The sequence below is a fragment of the Oncorhynchus mykiss genome, chromosome 8 (assembly GCF_013265735.2).
Source record: "Oncorhynchus mykiss isolate Arlee chromosome 8, USDA_OmykA_1.1, whole genome shotgun sequence".
In the NCBI taxonomy this organism is placed as follows: Eukaryota; Metazoa; Chordata; class Actinopteri; order Salmoniformes; family Salmonidae; genus Oncorhynchus; species Oncorhynchus mykiss.
Window position 1 is genome coordinate 63470121 of NC_048572.1, and position 26907 is coordinate 63497027.

At 41.1% G+C, this 26907-nt stretch overlaps 1 protein-coding gene across 2 annotated transcripts; it reads right to left on the bottom strand.

Moving 5' to 3' along the window:
• Positions 1–5671: 5671 nt before the first annotated feature.
• Positions 5672–24605, bottom strand: LOC110530317 (kinesin-like protein KIF2C). Of its 2 annotated transcripts, XM_021613250.2 has the most exons (22): positions 24204–24604; positions 22345–22439; positions 19728–19811; positions 19568–19616; positions 19444–19476; positions 17456–17587; positions 17103–17216; positions 16783–16883; positions 15969–16064; positions 15829–15883; positions 15567–15729; positions 15288–15378; positions 15112–15175; positions 13502–13593; positions 13199–13341; positions 10520–10724; positions 9247–9357; positions 8896–8963; positions 8725–8821; positions 7814–7897; positions 6173–6266; positions 5672–6037 (listed from the first exon to the last, which is right to left on the bottom strand). In XM_021613250.2, exons 1-22 carry the CDS (start codon positions 24262–24264, stop codon positions 5961–5963), a joined length of 2109 nt encoding a protein of 702 aa, XP_021468925.2. In that variant the 5' UTR covers positions 24265–24604; the 3' UTR covers positions 5672–5960. The 2 variants fall into 2 exon arrangements, with proteins under 2 accessions (XP_021468925.2, XP_021468926.2); XM_021613251.2 differs by lacking the exon at positions 19444–19476 and having other exon boundaries at positions 24204–24605.
• Positions 24606–26907: the final 2302 nt, after the last annotated feature.

Consider the following 26907-nt stretch of genomic DNA (forward strand, 5'->3'; position numbering starts at 1 on the left):
TCCAATGTGCAGGGCAGAGTACTGGGTGGTAGCTGGCTAGAACAGTGATTAAGGTTCAGGGCAGAGTACTGGGTGGTAGTTGGCTAGAACAGTGATTAAGGTTCAGGGCAGAGTACTGGGTGGTAGCTGGCTAGAACAGTGATTAAGGTTCAGGGCAGAGTACTGGGTGGTAGCTGGCTAGAACAGTGATTAAGGTTCAGGGCAGAGTACTGGGTGGTAGCTGGCTAGAACAGTGATTAAGGTTCAGGGCAGAGTACTGGGTGGTAGCTGGCTAGAACAGTGATTAAGGTTCAGGGCAGAGTACTGGGTGGTAGCTGGCTAGAACAGTGATTAAGGTTCAGGGCAGAGTACTGGGTGGTAGCTGGCTAGAACAGTGATTAAGGTTCAGGGCAGGGTACTGGGTGGTAGCTGGCTAGAACAGTGATTAAGGTTCAGGGCAGGGTACTGGGTGGTAGCTGGCTAGAACAGTGATTAAGGTTCAGGGCAGGGTACTGGGTGGTAGCTGGCTAGAACAGTGATTAAGGTTCAGGGCAGGGTACTGGGCGGCTAGTGGTGACTATTTAACTGTCTGATGGCCTGGAGACAGAATCTGTTTATCAGGTCTCTCGGTCCCATCTTTGATGCACCTGTACAGTCTCCTACTTCTAGATGGCAGCGGGGTGAACAGACAGTGGCTCAGGTGGCTGAGGTCCTTGATGATCGTCTTGGCCTTCCTGCGATACCAGGTGCTGTAGATGTCCTGGAGGGCAGGCAGTGTGCCTGATGATGTATTGGGCTGACCGTACCACCCTCTTCAATGAGACTGAGGACCAATAGGGAAATTGAGAAAGACAGAGTGGCCCTACGGACTACTTACCACATGTAGAAAGGAGGGAAACTCAGCTCAAGCATAACAGCAGCTCCAGGAAAGGCCTCTGGAAAAAGACTGTTCAAGTGGGGACCTACACTTCTAACTCTAATACTGAGTAGAGCACTGAAGGTCATCAAAGCTACAAGTCTTACAACTGTAGTTATTAGATTAGTTCACGTTATATGACTGTTATACTTAACTCTGCACTATAGTGCATAGGAAATCATGTTGGAAGCTGTAAACATAATTTCTAAAGGCTGACACTGTTTTAGGTCTTAAGGTGCTAAGCACAATTAACTGTTTTCAGCTACAGTGTAATGGTTTGACTTGGAGGTTGATGAGTACGCCATGCTAGAGGAGGCTACAAATCCTTAACCAAATGGCTTTCATCACCTAAATCCATCAGTGGTGGGGAGTAGGTTGAGCTCTTCTAGGAGCCCAGCCTACCTAGCCCCAACCCCAGTTCACCCAGCTCCAGCCCAGATTGCATGCTGCCTGTCCCAGAGTTGACTCACTGGGTGCCCAAAAGGGCCTTATCACATGAAACATGGGGTCTAGGCCAATGGCCTGTTCACAAAGACACATAAACTCAGCCAAAAAATAAATGTTCCTTTTGCCCGTCTTTCAAAGATAATTCGTAAAAATCCAAATAACTTCACGATCTTCATTGTAAAGGGTTTAAACACGGTTTCCCATGCTTGTTCAATGAACCATAAACAATTAATGCACCTGTGGAACGGTCGTTAAGACACTAACAGGTGGCTGAAGTCCTTGAATGGCAATTAAGGTCACAGTTATGAAAACTTAGGACACTAAAGAGGCCTTTCTACTGTCTCTGAAAAACACCAAAAGAAAGATGCCCAGGGTCCCTGCTCATCTACGTGAATGTGCCTTAGGCATGCTGCAAGGAGGCATGAGGACTGCAGATGTGGCCATGTCCGTACTGTGAGAAGCCTAAGAAAGCGCTACAGGGAGACAGGACGGACACCTGATCATCCTCGCATCAACACCTGCACAGGATCGGTACATCCGAAAATCACATCTGCGGGACAGGTATAAGATGGCAACAACAACTGCCCGAGTTACACCAGGAACACACAATCCCTCCATCTGTGCTCAGACTGTCCGCAATAGGCTGGACTGAGGGCTTGTAGGCCTGTTGTAAGGCAGGTCCTCACCAGACATCACCGGCAACAACGTCACCTATGGGCACAAACCCACCGTCGCTGGACCAAACAGGACTGGCAAAAAGTGCTCTTCACTGATGAGTCAGGGTTTTGTCAAACCAGGGGTGATGGTCGGATTTGCGTTTATCGTTGAAGCAATGAGCGTTACACTGAGGCCTGTACTCTGGAGTGGAATCGATTTGGAGGTAGAGGGTCCGTCATGGTCTGGGGCGGTATGTCACAGCATCATTGGACTGAGCTTGTTGTCATTGCAGGCAATCTCAAAGCTGTGTGTTACAGGGAAGACATCCTCCCTCATGTGGTACACTTCCTGCAGGCTAATTCTGACATGACCCACCAGCATGACAATGCCACCAGCCACACTGCTCGTTCTGTGCGTGATTTCCTGCAAGACAGGAATGTCAGTGTTCTGCCATGGCCAGCTAAGAGCCCGGATCTCCATTCCATTGAGCATGTCTGGTTCCTGTTGGATCGGAGGGTGAACGCTAGGGCCATTCCCCCCAGAAATGTCCGGGAACTTGCAGGTGCCTTGGTGGAAGAGTGGGCTAACATCTCACAGCAAGAACGGCAAATCTGGTGCAGTCCATGAGGAGATGCACTGCAGTACTTAACTGCAGTACTCTGGTGGCCACACCAGATACTGACTTTTGATTTTGACCCCCCTTTTGTTCAGGGACACATTATTCCATTTGTTAGTCACATGCCTGTGGAACTTGTTCAGTTTATGTCTCAGTTGTTGAATCTTATGTTCATACAAATATTTACACGTGTTAAGTTTGCTGAAAGCTAACGCAGTTGTTTATATATTTGATATTAACCATATTTAAGATTCATGGAGGGAATTCCCTTTCAAATGGGACAAGACATTTGTTTCCCTTCTGAGCATGACAACAGGAACCTTACGTAAGCCCAAAGATATAGCTGAGGGAAAGGGGAAAACTAAACAGTTGCACAGCTGAATGCATTCAACCTTAATCAAGGTCCATGTCGTCAGGGAGTAGGTGTTGTTGGAGAGTTAACAGCCTTGCTCAAGGGCATAATGGCAGCTCTTTCTTACTTACTTGTCGGCTTGGGGATTAGAACCAGCAACCTTTTGGGTTACTGGCCCACCGCTCTTAACCACCAGGCTACCTGCCACCCCATAGAGGACTAGACACTTCACATATCACTTCATTACTGTAAATAGGATCTTGAGTAAATGTGCTGCTATAATTTGTTGTGTGTAGGGAAAACATTTCTCCTGAATTAAGTATTGTAGGCCTAACTCAATGTGTGGATGACATGTGAAATCATTAGCAGTGCTTGTTGTAACTACTGGTCAAACAAATAGTATTTGGTTGCACCTGTGTGTACCAAACTGACAAAAAGATTTTAGCAGCCAGCTGGGCAAAACTACACTAAAATGGGGTGTGGTTGAGCAAATGTGGATGGATTCAGTAAGATGTGCATACAGTGCATCATTCTTGAGAACTGACAAATCAAACGAAAATTACATCTATGCATTCGGGCAAAATTCTACAAATGTGACAGGTTGGACATTGTGTAAAGAAACAGGGCATTTCAGGATAGGCCACAATTTACAAGTATATACAGATTTTCTAGCATGCAGTTCTCTTTATTTAATCCCACTGAAAGATTGTATGAGTGGCCTACTTCATAGCAGCCCCTGTATGTCTCCCCTGGTTGCAGTTAGACTGACCTCTGCTGGTTAAACTGCAGAATGCATTATGAAACTCAGCACTCATACCAAAAACAGAGCCAATATTTCGAGCCAGGCAATTACAATAAAAGAACAAAATGTTGTACAGATTTATTTTACTAAAAGTGTCAAGAGAATGTGACTAAGGTAAACAATCGTGTTAATCCAAATAAAACATGATTTAATTGCATCATAGGTAAAGACAATACATATATAGGAATTAAAACTATGCTTTCAGTCCCATGTTTGGCTTATGTATCCATAAGTGGGTCCATTAAAAGGAACAGCTTGGTGTTTAGTGCTGCAGACAGACAGGACTAATGTTGACAGACACATACACGCTAGTTCAGATAACAAACACCATAGAGACAGACAGCAGTCCTGAGAGGATTACAAGAAGAGATAATCAGAGGGAACAAGGGAAGGAGGCAGGAAGAAAAGAAAAACAAGGGCTGGCCGGCGCTCCGCCGATGGACTAACTCACTGGGTGGTTTGTCTGTTTATTTAGTCTGTGGAGGTGATGGGAACCGAGCAGCAGCCACTGCCAATTTTCTTTGCACAGAGAAAATATTCATGTGGACAGCTGGAATCCAGGGAGCAGTCAAAAATGGGGCACTGGTCAAAAGGTAGCACACTATAAAGGGAATGGAGTTCTATTTGGGATGCATCCAAACAGTCTCAGAGCCAAGAGATACAAGTCCCAGCTCACATGAAACAACGCTCCCCATTCAAATCTCAGCATCGATGAGGATTTTTTTTTTAATTTTATTTTTTTACACCCTCCAAAAATCTGAAAATAATTTGGAATTTGAAAGGAGACATAAGGGGATTTGGCAAAGTAATTAACAATTCCAAGCAGAAATGATCAGTGTTGTGAAATAGTAGATAAGAGTGAATTAAGGTCTGAATCATGAGCCTATGACCACCTTTTACAAATGAAAGATTCAACAATGTACTGCAACTGCTAGTCTCAGAAATGATTGTGAAGTAAATGCAGTAGGTTGAGGTTCTGTTAATCCACTATACAACTGAATGTGCCTTTATAAAACCAACTATACTGAACATCACTATAGAGATCAGAGTGGTTCCTGATATCACTGTATTTTGCATAACAAAAGTGAACAATATGCTACCAGACGACTGAAGCACACAGCTGAGGGTGAGCGAAACAATTCAAATACATTTTGGCAACAACACGAGATGGACATCAAGAAGCTATAGAACTTTCAACAACTTGATGTGGCTACGTGCGGTCTGTTTTCAAATAGTTTTCTAAGCGATCAAAAAGAAAAAAAGGCAGAGCTACATATCACCACATATAATAAAAACACTGCTTGTTAACCATTATTGAGACGCCGAGTTAAAAGAAAGTTAATGTGTTATACTAGGCCATTGAAAACTGTTTTGCATAGCACTTGCCTGTGAGAACGGGCAGACAAGACTGCTGGTTGGGGGAGGGTTGGTTCGGGAGAAGGGAGGGGAGTACCACCCAGTGAGATAGGGGTGGGGGTTGTGCTCATAGGAAACAGTTGTGCTGCATGCAAGGCCTCACACCATGCTGTGGGGCCACCCAGTCGCCAGCAAAATTTGTTTATTTTTATTCTTTGGGGAAAATTGTTCAGTGTGAGATGTTTATTAGAGCTTTGATATGTCATGTGTCAGCTTTTGCTTGCAGGGTATGTGTATACACAAGCTGGACTTGTGTATAGTGGAGGTTGGGGTCGAGAAGCAGAAAGGAAGGAGGAAAAAAAGGGAGGTAGAAACAAAGCCCCCACACACAGTGCTAGGCAGATGTGCACGGGTCATCCACCAGCGGTCTAGGTTGATGTCATGGGGCTAGAACACAGCTCCGTGGTATGGCATGTAATACAAACACATTTCTCAACGGAAATTAAAGAGCAGTAGCTAAATGGTTGGTTGATAAATGCTACAAAATAACATATTGGTAAATACCTTTATTATATTCACAAATCATTTAAATGCTGGACAAATCTCCAGTTTGAATACAAATCCATTTAAAACATGAACTGTTAACATACTTTCACAGAGATCTATGGTATGTAGTGAGAGGCTTTACACATTAGAGGTAAGGTTCTTTCATGTACCATTAAATGAAAGTTAGCAGAAGGGAATTTATGCCCAATTGAACAATAATGAATAGTTACTGCATGATAAAACTTATCAGAACATTATTCCCAAGTGAACAAGTTGAGGGATGTCCCTCTCAGCAATAACCTGATTTGGGTGACATCCTTGCCAGTCGCTCTCCATCAATGGCAGACTGCAATGCCAGGACCGTGTCTGCGAAAAAAAAGAAAAGAAATCAGCCAAGGCCACAGTGTTATAAAAGCTAGACGATACTTGGGATGAACTAGGCTGAGAATGTGTTGTTGATGGAATTACAAATGTAGCTGGTCTGTTAACACATCCACACACCCAGTAATTTTCTTGCGTAGTCCACAATATCAGTCGCCCCAGCCTCAATGTCATATGATGGCATCTCCATTTGCTTGATAATGTTACTTGCTCCCTGTACAACATAAGACAGTGAACTGAGTGATCATTTTTTTAAAATAAAATAAAGCCATTACACAGTATAATTTAAAAAAATGTAACACTACAGTTATTTCAAGTCCAGTTGCAGTGATTGACATGAACTTCTCAGCCACTTGTCCTTTTTTACTTGTCCAAAGGCTCAAGTCACTTGCTCCCTCACCCAAAAAAAGGTCTAACACCATTGACCAAAAAGGTGATTGAAAATGATGTTGTATGATGCAAGAACCACTAGACAGAATAACCTTCATTATTATCACTAGTATTGACAATGGAAGGCTGCTGGTCTCTGATCCCATGTATTATATATCTCCTGCCATTGAGGCCTTGAGCAAGGCACTTAACCCCCCACAAAGTAAAAAACAGCACTGACAGGCTACTGTATAAAACACATTGGGTCCAACAACCCTTTATCCAACCTTGCTTAAACACACCAAACTCAGATTATCTGTTGAGCAGCTGATTGTTCAAGCAGGCCTGGAGCAAAAGCCTGCACCCCCAGTATCTCTCGTGGATTCTCCAGGAGGGTTGGTCACGCTGCAACATTATTTTACAAGTACTTTTAGTCTTCATAAAATAATTCCCTCATTCAACGAACTAGGGATCAACTCGCTAAGGTGGACGAGGTGGCTAACAAAATACGTTTATCTATTGGTAAGGTTAAATTTTTCAGTGTTCATGGGTAATCTTGACAGCATAGGAGTTACTTGTCAATTAAGCTATTCTAAGAATATTTTGTCAGAATTACATGGTTAGTATTGAATAGTGGAGAAGCCTAGCCAATTTTGAGTGCTTGAGAGACGGTTTAGAACCGGAGTATGCAGCATTGGTTTCATTAACTGTTTTGGCCAGTTGCAGTTAAACAATAGTGCCAGTGAAAACTTATTTTAGGACATGGGACATGACAATGACATTAATGCATGCTAACAGCTAAATAGTTCATTAGTGAGATAACCAATTCAAAATTGTGTAGGTTGGCTGGTTATCATCTAGTTAGTCTGTTGTATGTCATTATTTTACCTGCTGCACAAATGTCTTGCTCACTCCCTCCTCTGGCAACTCAAACGCAGGTGATGCACACATTATGACTTTTCATTGCTAACCAAAACTTTGCTACAACTGGGAAAATAACTCACTAGCAATTATCAACAAATGTGCAAACGCAGCTAGGCTCATTTTGACCTTAAAAACACATCTGGCAACTGAATGATTGAAAGACAGCTTGTGCTGTAAATAAATATACTCTGATGCGTTCTGCTGCGATTGGGAGGACAGTGAGTAAAACATCACATCTGCACAACTGATCTAATTATGATCGGAGTAGCCTAATTGTTTGACAGCAATTTCTTTATTTTACTTGTCCGCTCAGACAACTTAAATCTATAGTCTGCTTGTCCAACAATTTGTTTTACTTGACCCGGACAAGCATTAATGTCAAGCCCTGCAGTTGCATCAAATTATATTGCAATTCTAGGTCCAGGATGTGTCAAACAAGGAGTCTTTGGGACAGAGATATAGGTATACCGTCAACTCCTCGTGCACCCTCTCCTCCAGCTCAGAAACCTGGGATATGGCCTCATACACGTCGGTCATGGGTACAATGGAGTCCTGCAAAGACCAGAAGTTAATAACATGCTCAGTTTAGTACTAATATACATATTTTTTAAAGGAACTCAGACCGGTTTTAAACTTACTCTTGAAAGTAGTAATAGTAGAATGCACAAGGTGCAATTTGGAAATTGGGTCGTGCATCAGCTCCTCTTGTCATGTCAGCCATTGCATACTTTAGAGTTATTTATAACAGGAAATGTCCAGATCAGGTAGCCATGTCAGTTAACATTTTTTGATTTAGTTCTTTTTTAGCCCATAGATATTGTTGTAGTTTTTCACATGAATACACACTAGACATAGCAAAATGTATATAATTGCAACAAAAAGTTAGCTTTAAACCTGTAAAGTTCTCTCCAACAACAAGAGGGGTGTTTTTATTTTTACTAGACAAGTCAGTTAAGAACAAATTCTTATTTACAACAACTGCCTACCCAGGCCAAACCCCAACGACGCTGGGCCAATTTTGCGCCGCCCTATGGGACTCCCAATCATGGCTGGTTGTGATACAGCCTGGAATCGAACAAGGGTCTGTAGTGAAGCCTCTAGCACTGAGATGCAGTGCCTTAGACCGCTGCGCCACTCAGGGTGTGAACAGTTTGCCTCATGAACAGTGCTTGTTCCCATAGAAATAGACATGGCATGTGCAGGGGATGTGCACGAGATGTTCCCCAATGCTGGAAGAGCACCCCCCCCCGCTATAACACAGTCTGTCCCCTGAGGACCAATCAGTGGTAAGCAACTAAACAGGGGTTGCATTTTATTCTCTATATAGCGCTCTAATTTCAACCAGGGCCCATGAGGGGCCCAGGGTCTTTTGAGCTCACCTCTTCTGATGAGGAGCTGTTCTCCACTTCCATCTCATCAATCTTCTTGGGAAGATCCGCATCATTCATCTTTAACGTTCCATTCAGTTCCTTCACTCTAACAATAAATAAAACAAGTTAAATTTACGCCTACTACTGGAAATATCGATCGATCAATTGTTTTGACAGTACCTGTCTGCATAGCGTAGTGTGTTCACAGTGGAATCGCATGAGGACATTCCAGGAGACACCATTGCAATCTGGAAAATAAGAAAAACAACAATAACATTATGGCCAATATTAGGTCTACCGTCTAGTAATGTAGGGAAGGAAGGCCAATCGTTTTAACTTTGCTAAAATAAAACAATGTCTTAAAAAAAAAATGGTGAGCACATTATCCTTTTCAAGAGGGAAAAGAGGGGGGGGACCACCACAGCTTAGCCTGGTCCCAGATCTGTTGGTCCTCGTGACAACTCAATTGCTGTCATTATCAAGCACATGTGCATCTAGAGCTAAAGCCCAAAGAAAGGAGACAAGCCTTACCATGCATGTCCTGGAGTTCTCGCCGATGAAGGAGTCTCGGAGTACCTGTGTCAGCTTGCTCATCCTGAAGGGGATGTGGTGGCTGTCCATCCCCAAGGAGCGAATGCATTCCTACAAGGAGAGGAAGGAGCAAGCACGGTTTAGACTAGGGGTGTCAAACATACAGATCCAATTAAATCCAGCACGTGCGTGGGTGGTTTGTGCAACAACAAAAAAAAGGTAATAATTTGTGTATTTTTTTTAATAAACTAGAGAAGAACGATCTCAATTCGACACCGAAATGACCAAAACCTAGGGGTGAGAATCTTTCCCATTCAAGAGAACTCGATACGCATCTAGGTACATAGGCTCCAATACGATAAACTTTTTCGTTTGAAACGATTCAGTGCGATTTGGTTCGATGCAGTAACATCTAATTCATTTTCCATTCCAAATCTGGTGCTGGGCCTCCTGCGCTAGATCTGTCCAAGCCGACTTCTCTGTGTGCGTAAATGATGCATGTCTATGGCGTATACTACTCTATGTAGGCACCTAATCTGAGCCCATTACCACCAAAACATTTGAATAGAAGATGTAACATTTAAATCTAAAATGCAATCCATATTCAATAAAATGACAGAAAAGGGCATCTCACGCTTATCTGCATACTTGTGGCCATTATCACGATGCATGTCATTAATTTCACAACGTAAGAAATCAACATTTGAAAATTGGACAATTGCTCTTTTGGGTGCCAATTATGAGAATTCAGTGTTCTTTTACTTTTCTCGGCATAATACAGTATATCGGCAGATGTATCATATCGGTAAGTTTTAACCCCCAAAATCCGGACACAAAAAAATTGCAGCCTGCAAGGCTAACTGAGTTTGACACCCCTGGTTTAGAGTAAGGAGCTGCAGCTCACAGCATGATTACATTTAGAAAGAAACCCTCCACAGAATTAGCTCCTCACATCATACACATTTAAACTCTCATTTTGGGTTAAGAGAGAGATATATATATATTTTTTTTACATTGATACCACTGGTGACATTACCAACACATTTTTGAAGGGTTTTGCATGCCTGCTATATGATCATATTCACTAGGCACAAAACGGAAGAAAACTGACCGCAGAGGGACTAACTGAACATGTCCAATAAAAAAAATGTCAGTTTCCATTTTCCGTTGCAGAAGGTTTTGCTACCACATGTGCACTAATGAATAGGACCCAGGTAAAATGGATGTCTAAAGAGTGAGAATGAACGGACAGCAGGCTAGTAGTTGTATTCACCTTGAGAGCCAGCAGGCTGCAGTTGATCTCGGCCGTCTCTACGAGGGTCTGTCTGTCGCTACTGCGAACGTCAATGCCCCTCTCGTTCCCTGCTAGGTCCACCAGGGAGAACTTCCCGTGCACCTGGTTCCTCCTTCGCAGGATCACCTGCAGGACGGCATGGGAGCGAGACGAGTTGGCGTTGGCTGACGTCTGGCCGGACGTCCTGAGAAAGAGGTGTGTCAGATCATTATTCCCAAGTTATTCACTACGCTAAAGTTAATATATTGGCAGGGGTGAAAGTAAAGTGGTGCGGTACGTCAATCCGGCAAAAATAAATAGTGGGGGTATGCCGTACCGGTAAAACATAAGCCTGTCACAATAATGAACACAAAATGTCAAGAAAACTGTAGGTTAATAAACCATTATTTATCATTACCACATGTCAGAGGCATGAAGCATTTGCGCATAGACATGAACGGGTGGTATAGTTTACGCGCCAACATGCGATGTGGTTTGACGAGAACATTGACATTTTGCCAAGGCAGAGATGAGTGGCCGAAACCGAACGGGAACAGCAGTGGAGGCATTCATTCTGTCCTAATGACAATCGCCAAATGTCTTTACACTTGTGTTACATGTCTCTTTCCATTCACCTATTGTTTGGAGGCTTGAAATATGTTGCGAGTGAAGGAACGCGCGCGGCTAGTCTAGTAAAAGGAGCCCTTTGAAGTGACTGACAGATTAAAACAATGTGACTGGTAATACATTTTAAAAAGACAAATCTTGATGACTAGGCTTACAGACCTGCTATTGAATTATTATGGATTTTAAATAGAACTCGATTAGCTCCCACAGCAGGCCTGCCCATTAGGGTGGCAGTTTGATGTGAGTGACATTTACCGACCTAAAAACTGACCAACAACACATCACATTATTCTGCCCAAAAACAATGACAACTTCTCACCCAGTGGCATTAGGGCTATATAGATGAGCGCTGATGCCGCCCCATGATAAGCAGCACCCACTTTGCCAAAGGCAGGGTGCAAATATTTAGCTTGTCCATGCCCAGCACGCCTCTCCAAGGGGTTGTTGGAGAGACGCAGCCCTGCAGTACTCCAGCAAATTCATTTAACATAGGCTTAATGATGTAGCCTACAGTAGAAATAGTATTACCGTATGTGGTTTTTCTGTAGCACATAGACTGGAGACCAAATGTATTACCATGTCACCAGAGACATTATAAAAAAAATCATTCACTTATGAGGAGTGTGCAGGAGAAAGTCAACTAAAAAGGCAAACATCAGCTTTGGAGCGGATGTGGCAGAATCAGAAGTGGACAGCAGCTTTGGAGCGGATGTGGCAGAATCAGAAGTGGACAGCAAACAATGCAGAAAATAATAATTTAAACAATATAGTCTTCATTTTATTTTCGACTCAACTAACAAAAGGGCTTTGTTTGAGCTTATTTCTTCCTATAATTTTTATTTATTTTTCAAAGTAGGTCTACCTCTGACAGATTCAATTTAGCTATCCATAGATTTGTCAGTATAGCCAAATCCTCCAATACTATCACCATGCACTCAGTATAGACTGAGGACTTTGTGTTTGGTTAAAACCAGGACTTTAAATTGAGTGAGGATATGCCATGCCCTTTCTTAAAAGGGCAAAAGGGACTTTACATTTTGAAATAAATAATCCAGATAATATAAAGTGTTTTATAACAATGATGCCTTATGATAGAAACAAGCTTTAAAATAGCCACAAAAGATGTGACTGATGCATATGGGGATTTATTTATATATATATATTGATTAGTTTCTATGACTTTCTGAAGCAGCCTTCAATATTTTAGGAGACAAAATGTACTTTGCTCTTTTGTCCCCATTAATTGAGCTTTTCACTTTCTAAAAAGAGAAGATGTTTAATGATTGAGAAAATCATCAATGTAAATCAGATTGAAAATATTAGGATATGTTATGGATATTGAAGTGATTTATATAGCCTACTAACCAGATTTGTTCAAAGTAGTTTAAATTTGTAGCACAGGCATATGAATTGGGCTGCTGTTATGTTGCTCTGCTGCCTATTAGGTGAGAAAAAAAATTGGCCCAAGACCAAACCTACTGCCAGCCCCTGCTGTATCCTACACTACTCTAGTTTAGCGGGGATATTAGGGGGGCAATTGTCTCTAAGGCGGCAGAGCGTACAGGGCCATAATGCGGCAGATTTTTTATTTTTAAACAGTGCACACACAGGAGGTCCCATACTTAGAAGAAATGCCTGGAGACAGGAAAATGCACACCAGTGTAGGCGGAGTAGAACACTTAGAGAAAAGATAAGCAGTGCTCCGATGCAATGCTGCCTTCTTTTCTTTCCCCTTCTGAGAAAGATATTGGTGCAATGTCAAAAAAAACAACCAAGAACAACACACACAGTTGACAACGTCACGAGAGAAAGATAAAGGGGCCTGTTCAGGAGGGCGCAAAGTAACAGAACGTTCAGATAGAAAAGTATTAGGTAGAACAGATACAATTGTCTATCAGAATAGGTAATCATGTCAACCATAAGAATTTGTTCTTAACTGACTTGCCTAGTTTAAAAAACAACATTCATTACGCTTCTATCTGTAAAGTTTTGAGTGTTTCACCTCACTGAATACACCCTGGGTGGAGTAAAATAAAAAAAAGTAGTGTGTACCTGCATGCACTGCCCATCTCAATCATCTTGATGACGTCTTCAGCACACGAAACGTACATCTCCTGCAGGCCGACCACCTGGACCTGTTGTTTCTCATCCTCTAGCACTCGCAGCTTGGCCTTCTTGTTCAGCAGATCAAATACCTGAGGAGTAAGCAAGTGTGTTAGCAAAATGTCAAATGAGTCTTCTCTACACTTTTGTCCTGTTATCATGGATTCTCCATCAAAAAAAAAAAAAAAAAAAAACATGTCAACCATCCAAACCACCAAGCTGCTTGAGGAGCACTGAGCTTTTCCTTCTCACCTTGCTGTTGTAGATCTCAAAGAATGTCACGTAGGGACACAGGTCCAGACCGGAATATCTCCTCTGCTTCAGGAGGGCGAATACATCCTGAGCTGAAGAACAAGGAGTTACAGGACACTGAAAGACATCATTGAAGTATGTCCTAGGTAAAGGTTATTCACATATAACCTTCATGCACAAAACCTTTTTCTTTGTATATAAAATGTGAGGTGGACAGATATATTCCTTAGTCCTAGATATTTCTGAGATCAGTACTATCACAATATTTCCTAATCAAATAAGTTAATTGCTCGCGTAAACAGGTTAGCAGACGTTATAGCGGGTGCAGCAAAACGCTTGTGGTTCTAGCTCCTAACAGTGCAGTAAAAATGTAAGACAAGTACCAAAATCTATTTAAAAAAATGAAAGGATACCTCATAGGGATGTGCATCTTTCCCTTTAAAGACGTCAGTTTTTTTTAAAAACTTGGTTCGACACGATTCAATAACGTGTTGCATAAACATACATTTTCCATTCTAAATTCAAATCTGCTCCTGATGGAGCTCATGAGCTAGGCCTCTCTGAACTGACCGCGTCTGGAAATTATTTATACGTCTATGGTGCATGTAGGCACCGGAGCTGAGCCATAAGGGAAACTGGGTATCTAGCCAGCAGCATTGCAGTTCTTAACACTCAAACCTCTGTCTTGCCCATTCACTCTTTCCAAGAGACTGACCAGCTGAATGCTATGATCTCTTATTGATGTCACTTGTTAAATCCACTTGAAATCAGCGTAGATGAAGGGGATTTTTAAGCCTCGAGACATGAATTGTGTGTGTACCATCGAGGTTGAATGGGAAAGAAAATATTTAAACTGCCTTTGAACAGGGTACGGTAGTCGGTGCAAGGCGCTCCGGTTTGTGTCAAGAACGGAAATCCTGCTGGGATTAGGAAGGTGTTCTTAATGTTTTGTACACAATCCATGTCTCAAAAATCCTTCTTTAACCCATCTCTTCCCCTTAATCTACACTGATTGAAGTGGATTTAACAGGTGACATCAATAACAGATCATAGCTTTCAACTGGTCAGTCTCATGTAAAGAGCAGGCGTTCCTAATGTTTTGTACACTAAGTGTATAGCACAACTTTGGATTTCAGTCTCATAATCGAATGGTTTAGACCTTTTGGGAGTTGACAGATTTGGAGAGTTTCTTGTTCTCTCGGTTGGACCATGCAGTACGGGTGGTAAAAGTATCCTGCGGCAGATGGCTATATAGGTCAGCTAATACATGACTAAAGTCCCAGTGCGCTACTTTTTTGAACAATATATATTTATTATTTTGAATGGTGTGTTGCAGCACACATAATTACATGCTTAGTTGTCACAGAAAGTAGTAAGAAAGAAATTTAAGCAAAACAATTACGCAAACCCGTGATTCGTAAAATGTGAATCTATTTTCTGACTGTTGCATGCTACATTTGGATCGGTTAGGAGTCCCAGCCGGATCACTGCTCTCATGTCTTAAACATTTGAACCAGGGACCGATGCGCAACGGTGAATTGTTACATCCCTAATAACTAAGCCAAAAATGCAATGTTGTTGAAGCCAATAGCAAGGAGACAATGAATTACCTGCCATGGCATAGATCCCTTTCGCGTTGTTCTGGCTTTTCCCTGAAAAATCTCCTCCCATTGTCTGGATAGGGTAAAAGATAGGTATACATTTTACATCACATGTTAAAACAAATCTGGTGGACTTTGAGACAAAACTGCTCTAGTCAGTCTGTCAGGTAAACGGTAAGACTTACATGAGTTTTACCACTTCCAGTTTGTCCGTAAGCAAAACAAGTTGCCACCCCACCATCAAAGATGGTCTGGACAAGGGGCTTGGCAGTGAATCTACCAGTGAAAAATATTGGTATATAACCATGTTGCAAAAACAGGTAAATGATACAAACTTCATAGAAGAGAACATACTTGCAAAGGGTATTACGTTTTTTTTTGTTTTTTTTTATCAGCAAATTGTAAAATAATCCTGATAGAGAAAAACAGAACACTATTGTTTAGAAACCAATAACTGTGAATACCTGTACACTAAGTCATTGGTGGATGACTCATCAAAGGAGTAGTCAAAATGGAAGACCTGGTTGTCAAGGTACTTTGTCAGGTCCACTTTCTGCTTGGGCTCATGAAGGAGAAGCGTTCCATTACCAGGGATAGAAACCACATCAATATCGTTCTTAGTCACCTCTAAGACAACCACACATAGAAAGTCAACATGAGAAGCAGCTTGGTGGATACAGCTCAGTCAGAAAAAAGTTTTAGTTTGGTCAATTAAAAGTAAGTAACCTTTATTGTTGAGAGGACGCTTGCGAACGCACACACAAATTCTACGAGCTTCAACCTGTGAATCAAAAATAAAATGACACAGCTGATAAACACTAGTTAAGAAAGGCCTCCCACATTTTAACTCTTCTCCTCCATCTTACCATATCAGACAGAGATAAAGGAAGTACTTCCAAGGTCTCTCTGAACTCTTCAATCATCTGGTAAAACTGCTTGTTCGGTCGGTTTGTGTCTTCAAACTACAGCAAGGAGAAATACATGTAACGGAGAAAGTGATGGGTAGTAGTATTTAATAGTGCCAATACATTAGTAAAGGCTTTTAATGTGTTCACAACGTCAAATGAAAATAAAAGGAGGAAATCGACAGTAAGTCCGATCTACCTACTGGTATGCATCTACAAAAATAATTAACACAGGACACGGGCCAATAGTACCAGGTAAACAGACAAACAGTGGCCGTGTCTGAATACCCATACTAGAGTACTACATACTCAAACTGCAAACTCATTTCGGTGTTTGATCTAGTAGAACCCACTTGTCTTTTCCAACAGCTGATAATCAGATAAATTGACATGCCGTACCAAAACTAACAAATTACGAAGTCATTGCAAGTGCACATTAGGAGTACCATTATCAAAAATTTCACATAGTATAAAACTTGATTTTCTCGCATACCATTTAGTCATGACCTCGACTAACCTGTACCCCCGCACATTGACTTGGTACCGGTAGCCCATGTATATAGCCTCGTTATTGTTATGTACTTTTATTGTGTTAATTTCTATTTTGCAAATATATTTAAAAGCTATTTCTTGAACTGCATTGTTGGTTAAGGGTTTTTAAGTAACATTTCCCGGTAAGGTCTACACTGTTGTATTCGACGCATGTGAAACATTTTAATTTGACTAAAATGGGTATTTGGACATGGCCACTGTCTCATGTGACCAATTCTCTTACTTTTCCTTTCTTGGGCACCATGTCCAAGCTCTTGACTGCATGGGACAATCTTTTGTTCACTGGTTTGCTCATGTCTTGGGGTAGCACTGATCTCCGTCTGCCTGAAAGAGTGAAGTATCTAATGGGATGAAGATGCTCACAAAAGATAGCAGGGCGTCTCATACTAGGATCAGGTCCTCTGGTCTATTTAATCTTATTCATTGTGATCTACAAGGCAAAACTGATCCTAGATCAGCACTCCTCTTCTGAGGCAATATAAAAACACAGGCCCAGGGAAATAAACATAGTGATGTGTGTGACTCAAAGTTCCTAAAGCTCACTTGAGGTGACTGAGGAAACACTCTTGGCCTCATTCTCCTTCAGGGCCTCGTTGACTGGGGGCAGGACAGCAGTCGGTCTCTGACTGTTCCTTTTCCTCTCTCGGTTGGGCACACCTGGAAAATGAAGCATGATGACAAAGGTGAATATCAAGAGGTCTCCGAGTCACTGAGTGAAGCATTCAGAGGGTAATGGGATAAATTATGCCAGTATGTTTGTGCCTTCATGCCAACTCCTTGTCACGCCAAACAAAGGTTTGACAATGACTGCAATGGAGTTGGCAAGAGCACAAACAGATCTGGGACCAGGCTATAGGGGAAAGGCAATAAGTCAGAAATCATTGAGGCACACCCACCTGAAGCTTTGAGGACAGAGGGTGGATACTCTGAAGACAGGGAGTCATGCTTAGTCTTAGCAGCAAGCTCAGAGACAGGAGTAAGGGTCCGGAACAAGCATGTCTGCCGTGTAGACTTTCTTGGAAGTGGAACTGAGAGGAAATTAGTACATTTACCACTACAGTTAAATGAAGTAGATTAATAACTCCTGTTCATCATCCTACTGATCCCAACACTAGACACCAAACCATAAAAATAATGATTTTATATGTAGTCCTACTAAACAGATGGCCACCCCTAATAAGTGGGTTCAATTTTAGTTGGGTGAATCTGGCATGCCATAATCAAATGAGAATTGCAGCAAATGCATTACTTTTGATTTCAATATAAGCTGTAAAACAGAGATGAAGCAGAAACAGTGCAGTGTTTAAAAGAGAAAAGCTGACAGTAGCTTTGGGAACGACTTCAGTGCTTATTAGAAGGAATTGTGGTGAGTTTGTGGAAACAAAGAACACATACTACTAGCATGCTAAGAAATAAGATCCAAATCACGGAGTCTGCATTTCACTAGAAAGAGTGCTAGTACACTTATGCAAACTGCTCAGGGTCACTATTCGAATTACATAGACATATTCACACAGTCTTTTGGAACCCATCACATAAGGAACCTTTTGTCACAAAATGGCATTCTATACTGAACAAAAATATAAAAACACAAGTATTGGCCCCATGTTTCATGAGCTGAAATGAAAGAACCCATGCACAATCCCTGTTATAGAGTATTTCTCATTTGCCAAGATAATACATCTACTTGACAGGTGTGGCATATCAAGAAGCAAATTAAATGGCATTATCATTACACAAGTGCACCTTGTGCGGGGGCAATAAAAGGCCACGAAAATGTGCAGTTGTGTAACAACAATACCACCGATGTCTCAAGTTGAGGGAGCATGCATTTGGCATACTGACTGCCGGAATGTCTACCAGAGTGGATGCCAGAGAATTGTAATGTTAAATTATCTACCATAAGCTGCCTCCAACAGCATTTTAGAGCATTTTAGAGAATTTGGTAGTACGTCCAACCGGCATCACAACCGTAGACTATGTGTAACCACACCAGCCCAGGACCTCCACATTCGGCTTCTTCGCCTGCGGGGATTGTATGAGACAAGCCACCCGGACAGCTCATGAAACAGAGGAGTATTTCTGTCTGTAATAAATCCCTTTTGTGGGGAAATACATTCAGATTGGCTGGGCCTGGCTCCCCAATGGGTGGGCCATGGCTGTGCCCCTGCCCAGTCATTTGAAATCCATAGATTAGGGCCTCATGAATGTCAATTTAGTGATTTCCTTATATGGACTGTAACTCAGTAAAATCGTTGACATTGTTGCATTTATATTTTTGTTCAGTATAGTTTACAGGTAACTGCCAAAATAAACGAAACACCAACAAAGTGTCTTAATAGAGACGTCGGGCCAACACGAGACAGAACAGCTTCAATGCCCCTTGGCATAGATTCTATAAGTGTCTGGAACTCTATTGGAGGGATACAACACCATTCTTCCACGAGAAATACCATAATTTTGTGTTTTGCATTCTAGTTGGAAACAGTACATTCCACATGATTATACTCTACATTAGTTAATCAGTTATGTACAGAAAACATACAGTCCCACTTGAAACAAAAGCCTGTCCACTCAACCCCACTAGTAAGTAAAGACAAGAGTACAATTATTGTGCACCTGAAGATAGAACCACATAATGGCCTGTATCTTCAAATCAAGGTATCAGGCTGCCCACAGGGAGCCCCATTCCGAAATGTTGCCCAATTATTGGCAAAAAATCTGATCGGTCAAAAGACCAATTAATGTCAGAAGATCAGAATTTGGTTGCCTGTGTAAACAGCCTAAGTGTGTGTGGAAATAGGCCTATATGATGTGATTCCATCTCATATAAAGTGATTTAGCATATGATTTGCTTAGAGAAGAACATGCATTGCATGCAAACCTGTCTCCTCAGGAGGACCCGCTGGAGTAGAAGCTTATGAAGGAAATATCCATAATTAACCATCAAACACAAAACAATGAAATCCACACTTAAAACATACTGGAACTAGGCAAAAATCACTTACGACTGGAAGGAGCAGGGACCCCGGATGAACGAAGACGGCTTTCACATTTCTGGAGAAAAATCACACAGGCAAACATTGCTCCTGACGTTAGGACCACAAACTTTCAAATGAATGCACTTTGAATCTCAAGTTCCTAGGTCCATCCCTAGAGTACACTTACCTTCTCCGGAGGAGCAGGTATACTAGTTGGTTTCATGCGCTCAAAAAGCTCTTTGTTCAGGGACCATAATTCATTAATTTCAAGCTGAAGAGCAAAGGGCAGGAATAATAGTATGTCAACAATCAGTTTCAGTTGACAAGACTTACAGCACATAGTATCTTTCATTGATCTAGCTATGCTAATGTCTGTTAGTATTTTGATAATTATTGCACTGTTGATATGTCAGCAGTAAAGTTTTCAAGACGGAACATTTTCAGTACAAAGCTAGAAGTGTGACGATGCAAAATGCATAATCATGACACTTGCTGAATTGTACTCTAACATAACGGGCTAAACTCCACAGTGAAGGAAGTTCACCACAGAGTGGAGTTTAGTCCAATATCTGTACAGGGATGCAAACTGGTGAGGGCCCAAAAAGGTGACACTTTTTTGTGTAAAAGAAATCCCTGCTAGGGAGAAATACAGGCTAACTAATTAAACAAATAATATGATATACATGATCAGTCTGTGTGTAAAATAAGTGGTTCATGTGAACCTAATACATAACTAAACAAATGTTTAGAGAATGTTATGTTGCCTAGACTTCACTGCAAATGACACTCAAGCCTTGAGAAAAAAAACAATACACTAAATTGTTGTTAGCCATGACAGCCTTTATAATAGAATGCTTGTGGCACTTGGGGAAAAAAAACATCTTAAGTAGAAATAGAATGAAACAGGCATTCTATTTTTGCTCTATTATAGTGGCCACTATAGTAGACATTGATCAAGTGCACAAGGCTACGTGTTTAAAAATAACATTCACAGAGTAAAAACATGTAATAATCCCCCCCCACACGTGTTACTGTCAAGTTCAACAAAACCAATATCTTTGGGCTACACTGCATTATATACTTTCTGCCTGTGGACATCTGTTCTACAATGTGCCAGCAGAACATGAAACCCTTTGTTGGCATAATTGTTATCTTTCAGGTAGAGAGTACACCTGGCTACACTCTTTTAATCCACTATATTGAAAAAGTGAGAAAGAGAGAAAGTGTGTGGTGTTCCTTTCACCTAGTGGCATCCAGCTTAAGCCAGGCCCAACTCCACTTGTTTAAAAAGCAACATCTTATTTTCACCCAATTCTCTCATCCTGAAAATTAACCACATTCTGTAAAGGGAAAACATTACTTTGTTAGCTAATGAACACAGATTGCCAGGGTCCAGAAAGCAACTAACACGTTATAACTTGAGGAACGGTGTTGTGCCGAAAACCTCCCCTCTGCCAGAATTGGCACACACGTGAATATGCACACACTCAATTCATTACTGCAACTTGCTTGCTAGTTGAGATTTCTGCCCTTCACTCCGTTGTCAGTTTAGCCAACATTTCACTGTGTCCTTCAAGGTAGCTGTCAATGATCATGTTAGGCTGCATTTCATTTTATATGCCGGTTTGATCGCGGGGGAGGCACTAGTAATGTCTGCAGTTTTCGGTTTGACTATTAGTCTATAAATAAATCTCTTTGCAAAATTTAAATGTTTATTGCCTGCCTACATTTTACTCCCTCTATGTTTAATACAACACACACACACATAAATTAATTTTTCATTTTGGTTGCCTATCCTGACATGAAGCTTGTTCTATAGAAAGTATTCGACTTGTGACAAAAATAAGGAAATTAGAAGGGGGGGGGGGGCGTCATCTTGGGACTGCAAGGCCCCACACACTTCACAATCATTTTGGTAGCTCATGTTAAACAATAGTGTGTGCCATAGAAAGTATTTGACTTTAGCCACAAAATTAAGGAAATTAGAAGGGCCAAGACCATTTTATTGCCTGCTGAAATCCTCCCCCTCTTCTAATTTCCTTACATTTTGTGGCTAATGTCAAATACTTTCTATAGAACAAACTTCACGTCAGGATAGGCAACTGAAATTAATATATGTGTGTGTTATATTAAACAGAGGGAGTAAAATGTAGGCAGGCAATAAACATTACAGAACAACTACTAGTCGAATAAGACATGGGAGAGATGACACATTTTGGCAAAGAGATTTATTCAGACTAATACACTTGAAACAAATAGCCAAACCGAAAACTGCAGACATTACTAGTGCCTCCCCGCGACCAAACTTCCATACATTTAATGAAACGCAGCCTAACGTGATCATTGACAGCTGCCTTGAAGGACACAAAAATGCATTCTGCTACTAAGATCAGTGAAATGTAGGATAAACTGACAAGAGTGAAGAACAGAAATCTCAACTAGCAAGCAAGTCGCATCAAATGAAGAATTGAGTGTGTGCGCGCTCACGCAAGGGGGGGGGGGGGGGGGGGGGGGGGGTTCGGCACAACCGCAAGGAGTCGTATAACGTTACCAGTTAATATAATAGCGAATTGGTTAGGTTACTAACGTTAGCTGTCTGACTTCATTAGCCAGCTAATTTTCACACCATGAACTCAATTCTTTGATCAGTAAAGTTGGCTCTTGCTCAACATTTATCTGGCTAGCAAAAGTCGTAGGTCACCTATTTTGGATTCAAAACGGCGAATTTCGCCAAAAGGTGACTAGTTTGCATCCCTGAATCTGTAACATAGATAAGGCACTTGTCTCGCTCTCGAGCCACTTACCTCTTTTCCCCTGCATACAGATTTCTCTAACCATTCAACCGTCACAGTACACTTTGTGGAATCCACAGATTTGACATTTGCAGCATGCACTCGCCCTGTAAAACACATTTAGAAGTAAGTAGTAATATCATGAAAATTAAACCCCGTTTGCTAGGCCACACCAAAGCCCTAGACCAGAGCTACAGTTATTTCAGAAAGTATTCACACCCCTTGACTTTTTCTACATGTGTTACAGCCAGAATTTGATATGTTGTCACTGGCCTACACAAAATACCCCATAATGTCAAAGTGTAATTATGTTTTACATTTATTTTTTACAAATTAATAAAACAAATAAAGCTTAAACATCGAGTCAATAAGTATTCGACCCCTGTTAAGTCAAGAGTAAATAAGTGCTTAACAAGTCACATAAGTTGCATGGACTCACTGTGTGTAATAATGTTTAAGTAGTAGTTTCAAGTATTTTTACTTAAGTAGTTTGTGGTATTTACATTTGACAACTTTTACTTCACTACATTCCTAAAGAAAATATACTTTTTACTCCATACATCTTCCCTGACACCGAAAAGTACTCGTTACATTTTGAATGCTTAGCAGGACAGGAAAATAGTTTAATTCACACTTATCAAGAGAACATCCCTGGTCATCCCTACTGCCTCTGAGCTGGCGGATTCACTAAACACATTCTTTGTAAATTGTCTGAGTGTTGGAGCATGCCCATGGCTATCTGTAAATTTTAAAAAGAAAATAGTGGTGTCTGGTTTGCTTAATAAGGAATTTGAAATTATTTATACTTGATTATATTTTAGGGCCATTTGACCAAGGAGAGTGATGGTGCTGCATCAGATGACCTGGCCTCCACAATCACCCGACCTCAACCCAATTGAGATTGTTTGGGATGAGTCCGTATCTGATGTGACCACCATTTGCCTCATGCAGCAGGACACATCTCCGTTATAGAGTTGATCAGGTTGTTGATTGTGGCCTGTGGAATATTGTCCCATTCCCCTTCAATGGCTGTGTGAATGGCAGTGGATGAATGGCACAACAATGGGCCTCAGGATCTTGACACGGTATCCATGTGCAATCAAATTGCCATCAAATAAAATGCTATTGTGTTTGTTGTCCGGAGCGTATACCTTCCCATACCATAACCCCACCACAACGCCATACAGTCTGCCATCTGCCCGGTACAGTTAAAACCTGGATTCATCCTGTATAGCACACTTCTCCAGCGTGCCAGTGGCCATCGAAGGTGACCATTTGCCCACTAAAGTCAGTTATGACGCTGAACCATTTTATTGTCCCCAGCACAAGGTTCACCTGTGTAATGATCATGCTTTTTAATCAGCTTCTTGATATGTCAGGTGGATGGATTATCTTGGCTATGGAGAAATGCTCACTACTTTTTGTGCATATGTAAAATGTCTGATATTTTATTTCAGTTCATGAAACCAACACTTTACATGTTGTTCAGTGTAACGTTAGGTCACCTAGCACTACAACGGCCATAACTAGTAAAAACATATCAAATAATTGCTTTATTATCCTATAGCTAGCTGTGTCTACTAGCTGCTAACAACCACACAAGTTATGTTAACCGCACATGCACCAATAACAATACGTTTTTCGATTAGCTTGAGTGGCATTCAAGTAACGTTAGCTAATTCAATTCGTCGAGTTTTGTAACTTATTCACCTATAACTTACTGACCTGCGTCAGTGTATTACAACAAATAATGTTCATATTAACTAGGTAACGTTATATTATTTGGGAGGTAAATCTGGCTAACTGCAACACTAACAAGGGAAATAAACAAACCTAGCTAACAATTCCTTAAACTAGCCAAATTAGCTTACCATCGCTTCTTTGGATGTTGACTGAAAGTCCAACAAGAAGTTTCGCCATAGTTGAATCCATGTTAATGCGTAAACTCACTTGCCAAGTTTTTAAAAGTTATTTACATACAACCTAACGTTAGCTGGCTACAGTCAAGCACCAAACAAATCCCAATCCGCCGCCAAATGTTTAAAATCAGTTTCTCGTCGGATGAAGTAGAAAAGGGCGATGCTGATTGAAGCAAGGGCGTTCTCAAAGATTGTCTATCAGAAAAAGTAGCTCGGTAGCCACATAGCCATGTGGTATTATTGCATTTTTTTATTAAGCTCAGTGAGTATAACCAATAACGATACATTTGAACGAATATAGTTTGGACATAGTGAAATATTGTTTGCATTTCCTGTTTTGAATACAGGTATATGATGAAAAAAAATTATAATACAAATAAAATACAATGCATTGTCATACATAACCACAGTGTGGCAGTAGCTAGCTACTATACAATTTGGAACCTCTGTAGCTACCAATTGCATGGCATGTTTGTTTGGAACCTCAATAATCAACTATTTGTTACTTTGACTCATTGCAAAGACACTCATTATTTGCTTATTATGTTAGTTGTTAGTGTAATAAGTGCATAGGCCTACAGTCTTGAGCTTGATACTCCCAGCCCTGCCTGACCCCCCAAATGTTTTTGCAATCTGTCTTATGAGGACATCATTACCCTTTTCAGTGTGAATTGAGGGTAGTTACTTTATCTGCCATTTTATCCAGTTGTTTGGGATAATACAGTCATTTTGTTGGGCAATATGTTCAAACTAAAGTGCTACAGGTTGTTCTCTCCTTTATTTGTGGGTGGGTTTGAAAAAATAACTAGCCTAATCCATACTTGGGGCTGCAGGGTAGCCTAGTTGTTAGAGCGTTGGACTTGCAACCAAAAGGGTGTCCCAACCAAAAGGTTGCAAGTTCAAATCCCCAAGCTGACATGGTACAAATCTGTCGTTCTGCCCCTGAACGGGCAGTTAACCCTCTGTTCCTAGGCCGTCATTGAAAATAAGAATTTGTTCTTAAGTGACTTGCCTAGGTTAAATAAAAACTTTTAAGTGGTTATAAAAAACTATTTACCAATACAGAACGGCCAGGTTACAAACCATGAAAACATATTTCCCCTGAGATAAACTAACTGTGCATGATAACCTTATGAGTCTAGATTAGAGGTAGATTAGACTCAATCAAAACCAAACCTGGCCAGAGTAGACATATTGTAGCTAAGATTGGGAACAGATGGACTGCGTTTTCAAACCCTCACTGACATGAGTTACAGTATTGTGGGGGGTGTTTACTTCATTGAGCTCAATGAGCTGTGATGATATTGTAAACAGAGTGGGTGATTGCAAATGTGTCTAATAAAAACATTGCATTCAACCTCCCAATTTATGAATGCATTGTTTTTATTGTCAGAAACCACATAATTCTATGTTTGCAGCTGCACCCTGACAGCCTATGATGCTCATATAACATTAACTTTATGCAATGTATTTATGGATAGTATAGCTCAGCATGATGCTTGACTGCTCTGATCATTGAAGCACATGCTCTCTCCTGAAAACCAAATGTAATGAATAAACAAAGAAATAACATGAGGAGGATGGATCTAATAATCAACTCCTCGACGTTCATAAAACTAATGATTTAGGCCTATTCTGTGAGGTAGCATTGAATGGCTATAAGTGTAAAAAGTGTTGTGCAACGATATTGACCAGGGGTTTATGATTCACCACTCCTGCTGAGGTGGGAATAGGTTTGTTTTGGGAAGAGCCTATGAGGAGAAAGGTTGTGTCCCAAATGACACCCTATTCCCTATGTAGTGCACTACTTTTGATTATGGCTCATGCCCTGGTCAAAAGTAATGCACTACATAGGGACAGGGTGACATTTGCGACACCCTTATGCCTGAAGTGGTGTGAATGAACCTTACAAAACCCTGTGAACAAAACCAGCCAGTGTGATCTGAGCACTTACTTCTGTGTCTTATAACGGGGTTTAGGCCCAGAATGCTAAACCAGCTTTCTATGACAAAATTATGCCATATAAAATCTTCTGCACACAATACAGTAAAAACTCAAGAGATTCTACTCAAGGTTCTTTCACTGACATAAATACACACATGAGGGAGATTCTCTTGATTGCCGAAGCAGAGCCTTGAGCAGAGCCTGTGATGTCATGAATCTTAATCTCATCTTTTGAGTGGATTTTGTGACCATGAAAGACGACAGTTGTTCTTTCATTACAGTTCGGTCTTGCGTGAGAACTGGGGAGGGAGATGGATTGATAGACCAAAATAGGTTCTGTTTCTACTAAATCTGCATGAGGCCTATAAGACAACGTTCCCCCAACCACCCTCTCTTGTACACATCTCTTGTACACAATTTTCTCTGACTCCATCGGAAGATGAGACATTGAAGACAAACCTGATCACTCAACAGAAAATATTAGTTTTCCTTTCCTGTTTCCGTTTGATCAGATTTCTCCACAGTTCGATTGATTCCTTCCAACCCCTAAAGACAAAGACAGATTGCTTCTTTATTGCTGACTAACCCATGTGCTGGTGATTGATGACTGACAAAGGGAAGAGTGAGGCCAGGGTCCGTATCCATAAATGTCTCAGAATAGGAGTGCTGATCTAGGATCAGTTTGGCCTTTCAGATCATAAGTGATAAGATT

What these genes read in the sequence shown, in the direction of transcription:
- LOC110530317 (XM_021613250.2), bottom strand. Translation starts at nt 24,264, where the DNA reads ATGGATTCAACTATGGCGAAACTTCTTGTTGGACTTTCAGTCAACATC. An exon ending in ACCAATGACTTAGTGTACAG is followed by an intron (nt 15,379 to 15,566) that starts GTATTCACAGTT and finishes TTTCACTGGTAG; the next exon opens with ATTCACTGCCAAGCCCCTTG. An exon ending in AGGGATCTATGCCATGGCAG is followed by an intron (nt 13,594 to 15,111) that starts GTAATTCATTGT and finishes CTTGTTCTTCAG; the next exon opens with CTCAGGATGTATTCGCCCTC.